Raw genomic sequence first — 18,730 nt, 5'->3', positions numbered from 1 at the left:
CACCTCGTAATCTTAATTACTTTAAGCACAAAAAAGTACAAATTCGAACGCTCAATTTTATTGATCCAACTCGGCCAAGAGCTCACGGCCAATCGGTTTTAACATAATTACAATAAAATATTACCGCTCTTTATTTTTATAGCGCGCTCCGGTGATAATATACTCTAACAGAAAGGTACCCTTTATTTTCCAACTTTTCTTAGTATCAAAATATTCATTCGCAGTACAACACCTGTGACCTTATTAAAATCTGTGGGGGCATTGGGAGGGGGAAGGAGGGTGCTGTCCTAATAGAAGTCAGTTCGTGCCACCGATCAATCGTAACTAAGAACAATACCTCTTTCTTCCACTAGTACCGGTAATGTGGAAGCAATAGAAAGTTTTCGTCAAGTGTCTCTGCAATCAGGGAACTTTGCCCGCGTAACTTATCTCCTCTGTTCATTTGAACAGCTGCGTGAGGTAAACGGAACTTGCCAAGCCAGAATACCTGTGACTTCTAAACTTACAGATGAAACAGTTAATCTATACAATTATAGGTGTTATAAACGGACAGAGAGGCCTAGTTTTAAAATTAAAGTAGTATATAAATATTGAGAAACATGTGCATTTTTATTATACTTTCAAAAAATAATTTAGAGAGGACTTTGTAAATAAGGAAGATAAGGATTGCAAAGATGTAGAAGGTAAATTGATGTGGATAAGTAAGTGACTTATACCATATACCTACCATAAGTAATTAGCAGGTGTGGTCCACCGTTGACCGCATCATCGCTTACCACCAGGGGAACAATGGCCAAGGGTGCGCGCCGGCCTAAATTCAATAAAAATGTAGTCAGTCTGCACTTCAGTGAAAAAAGAAAAAAATAAACATTAAAACGAATCAGAAAACTTCACGCCTCATCCGATTTCATAACTCTATTGCTCAAAATACCGACTTCAAAAAATAAATATTCCAAAACAAATTAATATGCACTAAAAAGTAAAAGAAATAATTGCGTATTTTTCAACAACTTAATAGATCAACTAACTTTACTAACTCATCACACACATTATAATGTAAGTAGGTACAATTATTGTTATTTCTGGAGTCGGTGTCAGCCAACTAAGATAGGTTTGTTATTATTTACCTATTATCACAACAAAACATTGCAGTTTTACACCAGTTGTAAGTAGGTACTCAACCACCACTCCGCCCGTGCCGTGCCCGTGCCGTGCTAGTTGTTAGCGTTTCCTAGGCTGACACCGACTCCAAAAATAACAATAATTGTACCTACTTACATTATAATGTGTGTGATGAGTTAGTAAAGTTAGTTGATCTATTAAGTTGTTGAAAAATACGCAATTATTTCTTTTACTTTTTAGTGCATATTAATTTGTTTTGGAATATTTATTTTTTGAAGTCGGTTTTTTTTTGTTAAAATTGTTTTTTATTTCTTGATTTTTAGTGAATAACTTATTTGAGTATGGGTCGACCTATTAAACGCGCTGCTCATATGAGACAGTGCCGTGTAAATGAATAATATTAATATCTATCCATATTGACGCATAATTACATTATTTTCAAATGTATATTAACCTGATACCCTTACTTATGATCTGCCGAGCCGACAGCTAACAGTAACCTGTTCATAAGCTACATACATAGTCAGTTGTCAAACACACAAACAGATTAGATACCCACATAGGTATACAGTCATGTAACTCAGACAGCACATCAAGCTACCCATCATTCTATACCAGATATGCTACTATCTGTCCTGAATTTTATGGCTACTGAGAAAGATAAGCTAGTATGCATCACTTCAACGTAAACGCGGAGCTCATTCTGCTCATTTTTAAGGAGTTCCCTGGATTATCTTCCACATTTATGGTCAGACTTTAAAAACAATTATATGGAACCACACTGCCATCGTACTCTTTCAAATACAAAAAGAATTTGTCAAATCGGACTATAACTGCCAGAGATATGCATTTGTCAAACACAAACAGATTAGGTACCTACATACACATGTAAATCAGACAGCACATCAAGCTACCCATCATTCTATACCACATATGCTACTATCTGTCCTGAATTGTATGGTTACTCAGAAAGATAAGCTAATATACATCACTTAAACTCAAACGCAGAGCATATTCTGTTCATTTTTGAGGAGTTCCCTGGATTATCTTCCACATTTATGGTCAGACTTTAAAAAAAATTTCATGGGACCACACGGACATCGTACTCTTTCAAACACAAAAAGAATTTCTCAAATCGGTCTATAACTGACGGAGATATCGATTAACATACATAAAAAAAAAAAAAAAAAAAATACGGTCGAATTGAGAACCTCCTCCTTTTTTTGAAGTCGGTTAAAAATACACGGGCGACAACGAAAACACTGTCAGAAAATAATTCACCTGTAAACTCACGAAATTCAATAAACCGCCTGGCAGAACTGTTCGCAGTTATTTCTCAACTAAAAACAATAACGGCGACAATTTCGGCGAAATATATGTTCGTACTAAAAGAACACTAGAGAAGTGGTTCGGAGCGTAGCCGAGAAAACACCGAATAATATGCATTCTAAGAGAGGTGTTTAAAGATAATTCATGATAAAACGTGCCGCGGCACCGGTACATTTGGCAAGAGTAAACCCCACACACGGTTGTGGCAAACAAATTAGAGAGGACGATGTTTACGAACCCAGATGTAGTGTGGTGACGTGAAACGTGGCCAATTGGGCTTCAACAACAACTAGTTTCACAAAAAAGTCCTTTTGCGCCTCGACGCTTTGAAGTTTGTGCATTCCATTTTCAACTAGTATTATTGCATTTGTTTTCTAGTTTGTTTATGAAATATTATTAATAAAAATATTGGATTTATTAACCTTAATATTAAAAGATTTATCGCATATAAAATTCGGTAATATTTTTGAAATTTATAGTAAAAGTTGGGTGATACATTTTACTTTATATTCCTTGTGGACCGTAGCGTACTAAGCCCGGTAATTAATTACAAAGAGGCAAATGTCAGGGTTGTCTCTGCTAATTGGCAGACAACACATAGTTAACAACATTCTGTCACGAGCCGAATAACTGAATTGTCTCTCTCACAATATCGAATCCTTTGGCATTTAACTCTGACAATGCAACATAGTTTCACGCCGTTCAACATTCTCGGAAAGCCAAATAATTCAATTATATTCAATTTCAGTTAAACTATAAACATCACGCTGCCTTTTCTTACGAGGGATAGGCACGTATCTAGTTCTATATTACATAAAAATATATATTAATGAGGTGGGTCTGTTTGAGTGCGTGCTAGGTCTAAAAAATCACATTACTCTAGAAGTAACTAAAGTGAAGTAACAGCTTTCAGTAGCTATTGTAGTTACTATCAATAAAAAACTACTACAATAAATTACCATCACTAAAAAAAAATAGTTAATATTACTCTCAAACAAAATACGCAAACGAAATACATTTCAGAAAATATGATATTAGAAAAAGGAACAAAATAGACAACAAACAAGAAGCAAAACATTATGCCACTCACTTTAGGAGAGTCGATAAATATAAGTCGAGTGACTTTGCAACTTACAAAAACGTGAACAACAACACCGTACATACATAGTTGGAGCGGGACCCAGGTGTTCTGAAGCCCGCCCTCCATTTCTCAAAGTGAATCCACATTGTGGCCCGTATTTTATAATGACACTGGGAGTTTGCTCAAACGACGTATGCTCACTGCCCACTCAAGGATTACCTTCAGGGCTGTGCCTTTTGTCGGCCGAATCTTTTTGTGACTTGATAAAATAGTAGGCTTTTACGTTATCCCTGCTATTATATGTACTTCAATGTTACTGTGTAAACCGCAGCTCGGCGTCTGTCTGTGTGCTGTTTGCGGCTCTACAATTTACGCCAACATTTTCAATTCTCAAGTCATTTGCACGAAACATTTAATTAACTTTACAGCTTTTTACTTTCATTATCTATGATTGCGAATTTTTACAAACTCTTTTGCATTCTAAAGGAAAATCAAGTCTTGAAATGTGATTAACATCTTTTTAAACACGAAAAGGGTTCTTTCAAGGCTTGCATCCTTACTTAAAAAGCTTCACCCGCCGCTAAAAACAAAACATTGCGGATACGGCTAGTCGTTACTGTAGAAACCACGAAAACCGTACGGAAAGTATCGTCAGTAGGCTTAGGAAGTGTGTAGACGGTATAATGGTCCACGTGCAAGTGCTGGGATAAAATATGAGGTAACTAAGTTAATTAGTGCTGCCACATACATTATCTGAGGTTTTTCTGGCGAACTTAATTAATGCATTTTGTTGAAGAACACCTGAGACGGGTGGTGGAGCTTAATTTTTAATTACATCGCAGTGAAGTTGTGTAGTCTCGTTGTCAGTGTCGCGCCCGCCGCCGCGCGTCGATAGCGCCGACACTATACGCTATCACTTGATAATGAACTTTGAGACTGACAGCGTTTTTATTAAGAACTTCGTTGTTCCCATGAACAGTTCGCGTAATGGAAACTTGGCATCGATAGCTCGGCTGAAACTATCGCTAGCAGCTTTTGAACGTTGTTCATATTAAACTTCAATAAGATTAAAAATCTTGACTCAGTTTTTATAACGCACAAGAAATAGAGACTCAAAATAATACGCGCAGTACAGGTACATAATTATTTTCATACAAAGGTTTAAAGGTAACTTACTTTATAAAAAAGTCTATTATGCAAAAAACGGTGGGTATGAAGTTGCAGAACGTGGCTTTTATCAGAGTTGCCTCGTCGCACTTCTTAGCAAGTACAACGCTTTGTCTTGTTACAGCCGCAAGTATCTTTGTTCCAGCTAGAAAGCGCTGCACAGCGCAGAACCGCGCTTTCAATAGCTATGGAAAAATGCTTACTTTCGTCCCTTCTATTGAATCCCGCTTATCATTATGAAAAAGATGTTGCTGTTTACGCTTTTTGTTATGATTTCACTTAAAGTACTCCCTTAACCTGTATTTTATATACTTTATAAAAGTATTCATTCTTCTCTCGACAATGTTAGCAGGGCTTACTCAGTTTAGTTAGGAGATTTTCATTTTAAATTTACGCAAATCACTAAAATTGTTGGATAAAGAATTGTTGTGGAAAGGACTGTGATGTGTTCTGTACTTGTACAAATATTAGGAACAGTCACTTAACTTATTTGGTATACAGATAAGAAAATAAAGAGAAAGAAAAGGCAGAAACCTTTGGTTGACCACTGAGCAAACTGATTCGCTTAGGTATCAATCATAAATATTAATTACAAATTATACTAACTTAATTATACCAAAAAGGCGATCAGACTATTCACGAAAGTCTACCGAAAAGCCTTCCCTAAGACCTCCTACGAGATAGCAGAAATAAAGTCTTTATTTTGGAAGTACTAAGTAATAGTGGGTTAAAAGCCTGACGTACGTATGCCATTTGGCTCATCCCTATTTTTCGGCACTTACAAGTCACTGTTGAATAAGTGATTTCAGTAGCGAATGCAAGAAAATTTTAGCTAATGTAAAAATGTCACGGCTTTTATCCCCGAAGGGGTAGGCTGACGTGCATATTACGGTTCGTAATGCCGCTATATAATGTACACCCACTTTTCACCATTTGTGTTATAAGTCCTATGTAATAGGGGGTGAGCCTATTGCCATGTACCGGGCACAATACCAAACATCGTGCTACGACAGAGAAATTTTTGAAAAACAACAAAAATACTAGTAATACTTTACCATACCAGGCAAGCGAACCCGAATGCCCCTTGTTCGGAAGTCGCACTTGCGACCGCTCAAGGCAGAAAAAATTAAGCTATTACATCATTTGTTACTTTTTTAAGGTAGATATCTCAGGTAACATTAGTGTCTCGGCAACGGCAATATGTTAGTGTTTCACTCGGCGGAGCATAAAATATTCAATGTAAGGCACCAGCAGATTTATTGCGCTCACATTACTTGGAACTATTTGACGAGAACTTTTCCCGTTGCTACTCGTTATGGTACCCCACGCCCCGCGTATATAATATATCCCACACCGACATTATGGGGAAACTTAGATCCACTCAGAAAAAATACATCTTCAACTTTTAATGATATAAACTATTTATTGGCTGTTTGAATAATTTTACTGACTTCTGTAAGTAATGTAATCTGAAATGATCTGCTTGGTGAAGAGTTTCTTGTGTTAAGTAGTATCTTAACATTCAGTTTGTTCAAATAATATATGTATAGATACTTGTGACACCACGTGTTACAAATATTATATAAACAGTACTGTTGGTTTAGGTCCGGAGCTGCGGACTGCCTAACGGATCACCGGGGCTCTGGCTTGAAAAGCAGGAGTAGGAACGGGTGGTTATTCGTCACTAAGAGTCTGACACTCGCTCTCACCTCGCCCAATGCGGGAGAAGTCAATGGAAGATTTTCCGGCCCCAAAAAAAGATTTTTGTCCGGTGGTGGTTAGACCAAGAACATTTACAAAAAAAAAATAGTTAAAACGCTAGAAAATCACAAACAAGGATAGGGTGAATCTAAATTGGTCTGTAACCACTAATAAATACATACCAAATTAGATATTCACATGAATAAACATAAGACTACAAACTAGTAGAAAAATGTGATAGTATCTAAAACTTATATACGATACAGATGTGTTCAAGTTTTCTCGCTTTTGTGAACAAGTACACCGAAGTTAGCGTTAGTTCAACAGTACCTACTTGGAAAGACTTTTAATAGGTACCGAATAGTTTTAGTAGGTAGGAGTACTATGCATCACCCCTGCATGTGAAACGAAATATGTTTCGCGAAAATGTTGTTTACATAACATCGCTCCTTGTAATCTTCGAAGTAGCAAGTAGACATTTCACCAGATACATTATAAATCCCATGTAACTAAGGGTGAATGTTGTTTGTTCCCTTTTGCCATACATTGACCACAATCGTGGAGTAATTTTCAAAAAACAGTCTAAATAATCATTACTCGACATTCGCACTTGACGTAAATATTAAAAACAATCCGCTGTTTTACTCTTTACCTGTGCAGCAAAGAATAATAAATAACTTTTATGTCGGACACCAATTAATACATAGAATGATAGTAAAATATATAATCTATATCTAGTGTTAGTACCCATCACCCATTTTATAGATTGTTTCCAAACAGAAGAGTTGTATTAACTAAAAAAAATACAAACAATAATATGCCTAACTAATAACCACCAAACCACATAAAAGTACTAGTTAATTTATAATGCACAAAATACATCATTGTAATACCCCTTTTATGCACAAACTGCCATTCAGGGGACACTTTAGTTAAATATTTAGAGACACATTAATTTCATGAACACAATTTAACACTAACATACATACATTCAAATAAATAATTCATTAGATCATTTTATGAGCCTAGTTTTAAATAGAACAACTGTTTTGTGTAAACAAATTCACTTGGCCTATAACAAAATAAAGTAATGTTTCATTACATAAAGGATCATCACACTATCGTTATTTTATACATAAGTATACAATACATAACCTCACGCCTGTCTCCCATGGGGGTAGGCAGAGATAATGGAACGCCAATTGCTACGAATCTTACATACCTCTTTCGCTTTATCAACAGTCATCAGTGTTTTCATGCATGCTTGTCGGTTAAGGGTATTTTTAATTTGGCCCTTCTTTAATATATCGCCAATGTGGTCGCTATGTATCCGTCTAAGGTGCCCTCTACTGATTCTCTTCCTCTAATCTTAATGACTTGGTTAAATTAGTATGATTTCTCTCAAAAACCTAATTCATTTCTAATATCCTAATTTAGAACATTCTCGTTCCCGCACCTACAATTTTAAAAGCACAAATTCACGTTCAATTACATAAATCATAATTCCATTTTAAAATTAAATTATACTAATGTACATAAATAAGTAATATTACATCGCCTACCTGTTTATTGTTCAGTGAATTAGCCAAAATTATTTCATGACAATATGTCCGCTATGAAAAACGATCTCCAGTAGGGGTTTAATTTGAAAGTTAATTAAAAATACCTGTGATGGGTCATCCGAGGGGAGGGGTTCAGGTTTCATTTAGGGGGATTAATTGTTAATAACACAAGGGTTTCTTAAGTAATATCAGGTCTTTATGATTGAAAACATTTTGAGTAATGAGTAACGTCAGCGTATAATTAGTACGCCGAAAAGTAGTAAAAAATATGGCTTCAGAGTATGAAATACAGCAGAAATACATCTGTAGTTTTTATCTACATTGTTTCTTTTTAGACATTAAGTCTCAAGCTTGTTTTTTGCAACTGGCACAATTCCATATATTTTCCTAATGGTTAATTCGAAAAAAAGACAGTAAGATAATATTCACGATGACACAAACATTTTAGAACAATATCCAGCTAATTGCTATAGACTTGCTAATTACCTCGCTAACTCTATAAAACATAAATCACTCGTCCATTTATTTCATTCACATCTTGCAAAGATTGTGCATAAATTATCATTATTATTGTTCAAAAATGTTGCCTCCCCGTTTTCTGGGGGCAGTCCATTACATGAAACAGCCGGGAACATGTAGCCACAACACTAGCTGCTGTAAGTACCCCCGGGTGGCACTAGAATATGTCACATGTCCCGTGACCCCCGCACCCCTCCCACCCCCTCCCACAACCAGGGGTGTCGCACAGGAGCTGAATTAAATAATGGATTGCTTTGCATAGCAGTCGGCTTATTCTATTTACTCATAAATAAAATTTATGTACCGGGAAGAAATGATGATAACTGAATGTGTTCTGTGTTCCGATGCAGTACGGTTTAAGTTGTTTTTATAATAAGACAATACATATCGTAGAGTGTATGTTATAGTAAAATACTCTTCGTCTCTTTTATAGTCCCACAGCGGTTGGAGCATAAAAGAGTTTTATTGCTTTGTCTGTGTGTCTGACACTATCTTCGGAATAGATGGAGCGATTGTTATGAAATTCCATATCTATATATAATATAAAAGATGAAGCGAGAAGCGGTTTTCCTTTTTTAGCTTTGCTGAAATAATAAAGCAATCATTATATGGTACAAACTGTACTGCAAACACTTCATTATTAAGAGTCCAATGTCCAACACGTACAATGGGCTAGCTACTTACCATATACATGTCATAAAATCCAACAAAACTTTCCCGACCCGCCCACTACATCAAGGAAACAGTTGCCAACTCCAATGAAATAAAACAACATCAATTCATTTAGTCGTTAATCGATAAACAAAGAGGACAGCGACATAATTAACTGTGAACAGAAAACTTTACCTTTCACAAACGCTATCTTTTACTTTTTTTATTGTTTTTTTTAATATTTCTCTTGATTGAGACCATTTCACGGCATATTGTACTCAACTCTTTGACTGCCTTTTAACTTTTTCGATTCATGAAGCGGATAATTTTGTACAACGGATTTAATTTAAAGATAACGAGTCAAGTACTTTATATACTTGAAGCTGTCAACTTTAAATCCTACTTCGTTTTGTAATAATTATGAGATTTCGAGAATTTAAGGTTCGCTAGTGTGTGTGTCTACAAAGTAACTTTTCGGAGTATCTTTGGCATACAAAGGATCTTCACGTACTTAAGCACTCAAGTGTACAAGTTTAAAAAAGACTTTAAATGTAAAAGACCGTAGATTTTAAAATATTTCAAGTACTCTTGCTACCATCACGTAAAAAAAAATAATAATACAGAACTCAGATGCGACTGTAGCTTTCCACAACAGGATTACATTTACAAATTATTTGTATGTTGTCTAAGTTCACCGAAATACACCGCAAAGGTCTTCAAACTATACAGAGCACATCCATTGAAGGGGAGAGACCGGGTTTTGTAATATTAATGGTATTGCCCAAGGTATGCCTGGATTTTACTCATTATGGGTATTACGCGGTCGTTTACGAAATGATAAATGACTACACGAAGGTATTATGAGCCAGCGATTCGTTGGGGTCGATCGTGTTTTGTTAATGTTTTACTATGGCTTTGTACGGCTTTGGCTCTAAGTCGCCGGCTTTACAACAGACTTGCCATCGCCGATGACGTTTGTTTTGTATTAGGTAAAACACACGCGGATAAATCTTGCCAAATGCATGTTGTGTTCTTAATTCCTTTAGATTTGTTAAGCTTTGGCTCAGTCCTTGATCCGATATTGAAAAGCAAAATGACACATGAGCTTGAGACAGAATAAATTAGTATGGATTCACGCTTTTACGAAGGACTATCGAACAAAATATCCCTAATGGAAATCTACTACATAAAATGATGAGAGATGACGCATCAAAAAAACCAAAAATCAAAGACATTCATAATTTGGGAAATGATTAATGTTGCCATAATACCTGCAGTCCACACACATAATACACCTACGACCATAATAATTCATGGTACCGTATAAATTATAGCAACGCAATCTTGGAAGGGGAATAGCAATTAAGCAGGAACAATGTTATTTACGGGTACATATAAAATGTGTGTGCTATCGAACATTAACGCAATGTAGGAACCTATTGATCAATATTCCCACTAATAACTCCACTCTAATAACTTTTGGTACGGTACACATTATTTGTCATTTCTCCCATATTTTTACTTAGTTATATCTAAGACAACAAATATTTTACTATAGGATTTTTTCAAATAACTACACTGACTACCTAACTCATAGTTTAGAAGATTTGTTAGGATTGCTTTAAATATCTTCTGCTTATAATTGTGCAAGATCCAGACTAAATTAGATTAGCATAGAGATGCCAATCTCAGAAAACGTCGATACATATTGCAATATTGCACATATTCATTGTCAAGGCTGAACTATACACGTCAATATATCGGGGATTGAAGATAGTATTCTGTCGGAATTCCTGACAATCATATTATATCCCTCGACGCGTGGCCATGTCACGGTATTCTCGAGAAACGTACCGTACAACGTCGCTTATTCCACATACTAGCAATGTGTATGGAAGATTTGACTCAATTCTATGGAAACTTAATGCAATAGATTTCCATACATAGTTTTATTAAATTCTTTATGAACGGAATGCGTTATCAATGGCTATTATTCCGTGTGTTTACTTTGATTGAAAGCCCACCTGATGAGCTGATAGTTAGATATCACGACACGCACAAGAAGGCATAGCAAACAGAGGGAAGAGAGATTAGTACCGATATATTTTAAGGTTGACAAAGTCACTAACCTCTTTTTTACAAAGAAATCTAAAACCGCGTAACATCTATGCTTCCTGACTAGACAAGAGGTTGCTAAAGAGTAGACTAGCTAGAAGATGTTGAAGTACAAAAATTTATTCTATGATATTTTTCGCAGACGTACCCGGAAGAACGCGCTTGCCGCCGTGAGAAGCCAGTTCCAGGCCTCTTCACATCCATCAAACTACCTGAAGCCGAGCCCCCAAACGGAGTGGCGCCCCTGCTGGATTTCCCGCGGGGGCGCATGCGGCCGATAACGTTCCTTGGCGAGGGACCCCATGGGAATGTAAGTACCCATTCTTTATCATACTTGCAGTAAGCAATTACACTCTAATAGGTATAAACCATTTTCAAACACAAAACACATTGCTTAAGTTCTACGAAAAATAAATGAGTTTAAAAGATAAAGGATACACACGAAATGAAAATATTTGCAAATGTATTTTATCTAGGTGTGAAGTTACAAAATTTATGATTTCATTTACACATTTCAATTTAAACAGGGATATCGTCTATTAGCGTTAGTAGTTCAGCTCAGAAAATCTATTACATTTCTACTTCCAAAATACTTCTCTACAACTTCTTCAAATGTCTCCTCAGTTGGTGGTTCTTCTTTACTGAGTTCTGGTGGTCGGTTTTCCATCTCTTCCAAGGAATGCGAGAACATATTAAAGCTGTATCTAGCATTTTCAATTACCATATCTGTTTCAGCTCTAGCATTATCAACGATCTTAATTGATTGATTTCTCAAATCTTCAATGGCTGCTTTAGATTGTAATGATATTTCGTTTAGTTTTTCATTGAGCTCCTGAGTACTGAGAGGCTCAGCTGGTTTTTCATCTACTGTTCCTAGTAAGAGATTTAATAATGGCTTGTTATCACGTCTCGGTTTCTCATCTGAAGTAATATAAGTTTTTGTAAATATAAATCTTTTTCTTAGTTTAACAATTTTTCGCCTAATAATATTTAAGCAATAAGTTCGAGAAATGTTTACCTCTCAATCTCAAGAAATAAGTTACATTTCTCTTTTCACATATCGGCATTTATCATATTTATGTAAAAACTAAACCTGTCTACTGTTTAGATACCAAGAAGTTGAGTTTTGTTTAGTTTTTATGTCGGCACAAATATATTTTTCATGTGTGTCAAGTTAACAAGTGCGGGTTTGTTCGAGTTTTTGTAGCGTTGCTAGATAATTAATTTAAGATTTAGGTGTGGTTTGATTTGAAATCTTGTGAACTAAGTATTTCTTGATTAGTCTTTAAAAAGCTCGAATGTTATAAATTAATGAAATTTAATAATATGTCAAATGGTAGTAGTTGTCCTTCTTCTTCGAATGGTGCTCCCTCTTCCTTAGTAAAAACACTAAAATTAGTTGTAACTTTGTCCAGTAAGCTGATTGTTTTAGTCGAAATCGAATCATATATTTTACTTCTGAAACTTATTACTTCATCTTTGGTATCTTTTCTTCTGTTTGGCTTATCGATTGGCCCAATAATTTCCGTTGGTTTTAAACTACATTTGTCTTTTCTATCTATCTCTGGTCGTACTTCGCATGGCTTAGGATTCTCATTTTTTGATAAAGCATTACGTTTGAACTGCGTAAGTTCATACTGACATTGTTGGTTAACGCTAACTGGGGTATCACCGGTAGGTAGTTGATTTAGATAATCTTCGGGTTTGGTCTCTATATCATTTAGTAATTGAATTTTATTTTCTGTAAAATATTAAACGACGAATATTAATCAATCTTCGTTTTTAACTTATTATTGTACACATGCATTTATCGTGATGACTATTATTTTAATGATTTCTCAATATGTAGGTACACACATCAACAATGTTTCAGGATAATTCATGTTGACGGAGTACTCTTGGAACCATTTGTGGTGAACCTTTATAACTTTGTAGAAAAATCTTGCCAGCAATATCTTTATTATACTATAACCTCATGTCAATGATTTCTAAAAAAGGGTAAGAATAGGCACGAAACTAGGGGGCAAACGAAAATATCTATTTGTTGTCGACTTATCTTGCCTAGTAAGCATCCAAAACATGAATTAGGGTAATAATTATTATTCAGCTTCTCGGATAAAGCATTTTAGGTAAGTATTGCAATAAATCTGAAATTGTGTTGTTTTGCCAATATACAATACACACGACGTTACATTTTCATAATAATAATACCAGACGAAAAATGATTGAACAAAAAATATTTTCGAGGAATAGGCAGCGTGATGTTGGATTCAAAGATAAATATTTGAGCTAGCACAACGACGTACCTACATTAAATTAAAATAAATGCCAATATGTGAAATATCCAGAGACAAAGTTCATGTGTGCAGTAAGATATTGTTAGGTAGTAAGTCAAGGTGATAGTCTAAACCTGGATCTAAATTGATAATGCTACTATCTTCAACGTTATCTATCGGAGACCAGTTTATATATCTGACCTGCACCTTCCCTTACTCTATTCGATAATTCTACTTTTCGACTTTATCATAAAACTTACCCGATACCCCAGGTTCTTCGATAAGGTTACCAACGTTTACAGGTGTTGATCTAATGTTTTTGAAAAAGTCATCCATATTTGACGGTTCATTTGCTTTTTACGTATTTATTTATTAATTGACTTTTTTTACAGCTAATTTTACATTTTTATCGTTTTTGTCATAATTGACAGTGTTTCTTTGTGACAGCAGTTCTGTCGTTACGTTTATAATTTATTTATTCTTCTTTTTACATATGAATGTCCAAAGAGGCTAAAAGCTCACCAAAAATTATAAAGAACAGTAATAGTAGGACGCGGACGGTATATTTTAATATAATTTACAAATACAAATTGGGCATAAAACAACGTGTGAAATATACACGATAATAAACCACCCCATTCGAAAAGTTTACTTACCTCAATAATCGATGTCAATATAAATCATTGGGCAACCCTCCTCGACGCCGCGCCGTCGAGCGCTCGCATCAACCCAAATAGTTTTAGCTTAGGAGCCCAGGTGGCCGCCGCAACATGCCTATGCAAATAAATTACCAATATATCATCGATTGCATTGTTAGTATCTAGGGAGTTTGTCACTCTGTGTCGTCCTTGGACTTAAACATGTCAGAAACCTTTAATGAATCTATTTACTTGTTTGATTGAACTAGGCTTTGCACCTTCAGCATATTCTAATATTACTAGGTAACTTTCTAATAAATTGCGTCACCTTTTATTGTCATCTTAACTGACTATTCTCAGTCAGACTTCACGTCTAATTGTAATAAGGAAAAAGCCAAAAAATATGTATCCCTACGTTAATATATTATAATGTATTTATGTTATTATAAAGAGAGGAGGGAAGGATAGGGCGGCAATTATACACGCTGTTGCGGAGCACTTGTACTGTCACCACGGAACACCACAATTATGGGACAGTAACCGATTTTGTTTGTATTCCAATCAAATGTCGCTCATTGCGAATAACAATGACTTTTAAAATGTTCGCAGTCTTAGAGAAAAAGTTCTATAATTTCCTGAAAAGGAACAATCTGGATTTTTAATCAATGATAATTTGAATCATCGAACGTATCATAACTCTATACGATTCTACGTTACATATTAAATTCTAATAGGACAGAAATCTTAAAAGTAATTTATGGAGTGTAAAATATCATAATCCATTTTTTTCTTTGAATTTCTTACAAAGAAAATTATCCGACAAAAACCTTTAAGATGGTTGCCCGCCGACCCGGTCAGCTCCGGCCTAATCGTCTACCTCGTTTTAGGTGGGAACTTAATTTCGCGGCGGGAATCGATACATGAAAACTGACGCAAACCTACCACTGCACTGTGAAGAAATTGCTCCCAATTATTAATAATGCATAACCTTTCATCATCAATAACCTATTTGGCATTATAAATGTATACCCTCGCCGGTCTTGTTAAGACATCTATTCAATCTTAATACGCACAGCTGAACCGATAATTACCCATGAAACTAACATTAACTTTAATCATTTAACTCGACTAAAGAGTTTGTAGTTTCGCAAACAAATTTTGTTACTTTCACTCCGTAAATATTGGTAAACTAGCAGACCCAACAGACGTTGTCCTGTCTACACGTCTTTAATTTTTAAAAAATGTCGGATCCAATGTAAGACTTTCCAAAATCAACCACTACTAATAAATTAAAAATTAATTAAAAATACATTGTCCAGCGGACAAAATTGTGAATCTAAACCATTCTCAGATCCCCTTGAACATACACAAAAAATTTCATCAAAATCGGTCCAGTCGTTTAAGAGAAGTTCAGTGACATACACACTTACAGAAGAATTATATATATAAAGATATGTAGGTACTCTCTCATTATAATTTGAATTTCAATGTATTGAATTTGTTTTGTCGATTTTATCAACTTAAGTGTTGTGTCAGTAGGACAATATCGAAAGCTACTAGCTCAAATAATTATTGAACTATACGACGATAATTGGTCGTCTATTCTATCCTTTCGTTTTGTTATCGCAAACATCTACAACAATAGCGTATACATATTTAAAAAACCAATCCCATTACTTTCTACTACTGAAGTTGCTAGGTCAATATTGAATCCTAACTCCGGTCACGCACTTGCGTGCAAACACGACAGCGAAACTTAAATATTCAGGCTAGTGGTAATTGTAGCAAAAACAAATTAGGAAGTCTGGTAGTTTACCCATGAATAATAGAGTTGCTGATACAACGAACCGGGGGATATAAACGTTTCAAAGTTAAGACGGAGTTAGGTGGAGGTGGTTTCCATGCGATAGTTGGTGTTATTCTATGCGTCGGTAGCGTGACTAGAAGTGCCACCGATCTAATTAGGATCCTGTGTGAGATGGCGCAGTGTTCACACGCGGCCACACAGCCGCGCCGGCGCACACAAGCGCATCACACACCGCTGCCGGCTGGAATGTTGAGTCAACAAAAGAGCGTGCCCCTGTTGTATTTTCATTAAGAACGAACAAACAGAGTGAATTAGTGAACCGCGGCCACCTGTATACAGCCCCCAGTTTGCCACATACTCTCAGATATGGCCTTTCCGCGTTACGACTGTGTTTAAACTGCCTCCATATGTGTTTTGTTACTTTTAATTAGTCTTTGTTAAATCTTCAAAGAAGCTGCTCGTCTGCTCGCGTTTTATCTTCTCTATATTATTCCCTCTTCTCCATTCTTCCTTCCTACCTTCCATAGGAATATTATTATTACTACTCGTATGAAGTACGCTGGGTGTGAAATGATATTGCTATTATTTACTCTGTATTTCTACGGCAGATGGACGTTGATTTTTGGTATTGTATCGTATATTTGTTAATATCTTGTTATCTATTTTCGTGTAGCTTTGGCCACGATATTTATGAGAACAATACTATTACGTAAAGGCAAATATCACACACATCTGTTTCTGTATAAATATAGACGAAATATCAATTGGTACCTGTCTCCAAGTGGTAACTTGTACTTCTAAATAATCTGATTCGATTAAATAGGTATGAAATGCATCATAATATTATGTAGCTACAAACATCTAACAATACGTATTGTGCAGTGAAATCGGGCTAACCAGCATACGTAGTTATCTAAAGGCCATACTGTCTCAAGCTCGAATGTGTCTGTCTTCAGTGATTAGCCGTCGGCGCTAATCACTTAAGCTATGTTCGATGATGGGTGAATACCTAAAACAATACACACACTGCAGTTCAAACCTTAATGCTTAGGTACCTAGAAACCGACTTAAGTTTTTCCATTTTACTTAAGTACCGCTTCAAATAAGGGAGGCGTATCGCTTGATTGAAAATTTATGATTAATCTGAATACAATGTAAAGATTAGCCCCCAACTGTGGCCGGCTCTCCATTATAAATATTACATGATATTATTTTCTGCTGATGTTAGGGTACACAGAGATTTCGGTTAAACCAAATTACCTTTCCTAAAGTTGAACGATTTCGAATATTAATTTGCATTCTAAATTGAATGTTATCCAATGATCGTTAGGATGTTTATTAATATAGATACTCTATATTATTATACTACCTTTTTTTAAACTTTGTTGCATACTCAGAATTTCTCCTGTTTCCTGGGTGCATACAAATTCACATAGGTACAGATCGCACCCATATGCGCAACGATTTGCGGATCACACAAAGAGTTGTTCCGTGCGTGAATCGAATCCGAATTTATATTTTAAAGATCTTATCTAAATTATCGAGTACTAGTTAAGATTTTACTTTGGCAATGAATGTTCGACTTTAAAGAGGTGACATAGTGCCACATGTCCAAGCAGCCACTCAATCGAGTAACACTCGCACAGAGTGGGAGTCGCAGAGTGTTGGTCTACAAAAATGCCCATAAAAATTGATTACTGACCGTAGCAAGAAAATGCAATCTGGCTCAGTCCCCCCCGACGGGCGGCGGCGGTCTCACCACCCGCCAACAACACGGTTTAATAGCTTGGGGCGTTTATTTTTCATATTTTTATTATATTAACGACGTACCCAGTCAATGTGTGCGGTACCGCTACTCAAATTAAATTTTAAATTGCCCAGCGAAGTGCGCTGTGTAAACGGCAAAACTTCTTCAACTAACAAATTAATTTTAACACGAGTTTGAAAATAAAATTTCATTCTCATTGAAGGTTTGAAACCTACAAAAAATCCAAATCGAATCTGGTGCTGGTAATGGAACGAACGACAAAAAAAAATAAAAGGGTAGACAGAGCACTTAGTCTCTTTGTTCACGGAGCGATATTAAAAAATAATTACTGTGTACATAACAAGCTTTAATTTATTCAAATGGAGTTTCATTTGCATATAATTCATTATAAAATGTAGGAATTTTAAATGATGGACGAGTCCTCGTTGCTTATTATAACGTAATTACTTATATACTATATAATATAACGGAGTTACTTATATTCACTTACAGCAAACAGAACAGGTTGGTCAACGCTCAATCAATAACCCACACATTTTATTTAGTTTACAATGTTTATAATCTATTAGCTAAACAAATATTATTATCAATTTTATACTTTACACAGCGCGCGGAAGGTACTTCGTAAATTACGAAATCACATTAGTTTTCGCCCCTCTCGGCGAGGGAGCAGATTAGGCTTTTTTCTCTCGTACCCTCAATTCTCAAGGACAATAATACTTGACCTAATGTAAACATAATTCACCGCAAAATTTAGGGGAAGAATGCCGCATCGGCTTGTTACCCATGATAATAGTGGGGCTTCTACGGAAGATTCCATTATTATTCTTTCAATAAAACATTTAAAGCTCTCGAATGTAATATAAAAGAAAATATTTATGTTCGTTTCAAGAACTTATACACACATTCAGTGTAATTTTGTTTTGAAATTGTGTTAAGTTTTGATTAGAGGCTAACAGGCTGACCGCGCCAGCCTGGTTCTAAGGCTGGGCTA

General features: G+C 35.6%; 2 protein-coding genes across 11 annotated transcripts in view; one reads left to right on the top strand and one right to left on the bottom strand.

Annotated features, from left to right (window-relative positions):
- LOC118263404 (epithelial discoidin domain-containing receptor 1) overlaps positions 1–18,730 on the top strand; it is a 174,041-nt gene that overhangs the window by 128,954 nt on the left and 26,357 nt on the right. For all 8 annotated transcript variants that reach the window (XM_050704447.1, XM_050704441.1, XM_050704445.1 and 5 more), the window contains one exon: positions 11,390–11,557. In XM_050704447.1, the coding sequence (XP_050560404.1) occupies positions 11,390–11,557 (168 nt within the window). The remainder of the gene's footprint in view (positions 1–11,389; positions 11,558–18,730) is intronic.
- LOC118263408 (uncharacterized) lies at positions 11,694–13,979 on the bottom strand. Of its 3 annotated transcripts, none has more exons than XM_035575396.2 (2): positions 13,784–13,979; positions 11,694–12,168 (listed from the first exon to the last, which is right to left on the bottom strand). In XM_035575396.2, exons 1-2 carry the CDS (start codon positions 13,857–13,859, stop codon positions 11,801–11,803), a joined length of 444 nt encoding a protein of 147 aa, XP_035431289.1. In that variant the 5' UTR covers positions 13,860–13,979; the 3' UTR covers positions 11,694–11,800. The 3 variants fall into 3 exon arrangements, with proteins under 3 accessions (XP_035431289.1, XP_050560415.1, XP_035431279.1); XM_050704458.1 differs by lacking the exon at positions 13,784–13,979 and adding an exon at positions 12,266–12,983; XM_035575386.2 differs by lacking the exon at positions 11,694–12,168 and adding an exon at positions 12,316–12,988.

This window comes from Spodoptera frugiperda, chromosome 25 (genome assembly GCF_023101765.2).
Source record: "Spodoptera frugiperda isolate SF20-4 chromosome 25, AGI-APGP_CSIRO_Sfru_2.0, whole genome shotgun sequence".
In the NCBI taxonomy this organism is placed as follows: Eukaryota; Metazoa; Arthropoda; class Insecta; order Lepidoptera; family Noctuidae; genus Spodoptera; species Spodoptera frugiperda.
This window is presented reverse-complemented; position numbering and strand designations above follow the sequence as displayed.

Bases quoted from the DNA above. Each gene is read 5' to 3' on its own strand.
- LOC118263408 (XM_035575386.2), bottom strand. From the start codon at position 13,859: ATGGATGACTTTTTCAAAAACATTAGATCAACACCTGTAAACGTTGGT. The intron at 12,989-13,783 runs GTAAGTTTTATG...AATATTTTACAG, and splicing joins CGAAGAACCTGGGGTATCGG to AAAATAAAATTCAATTACTA.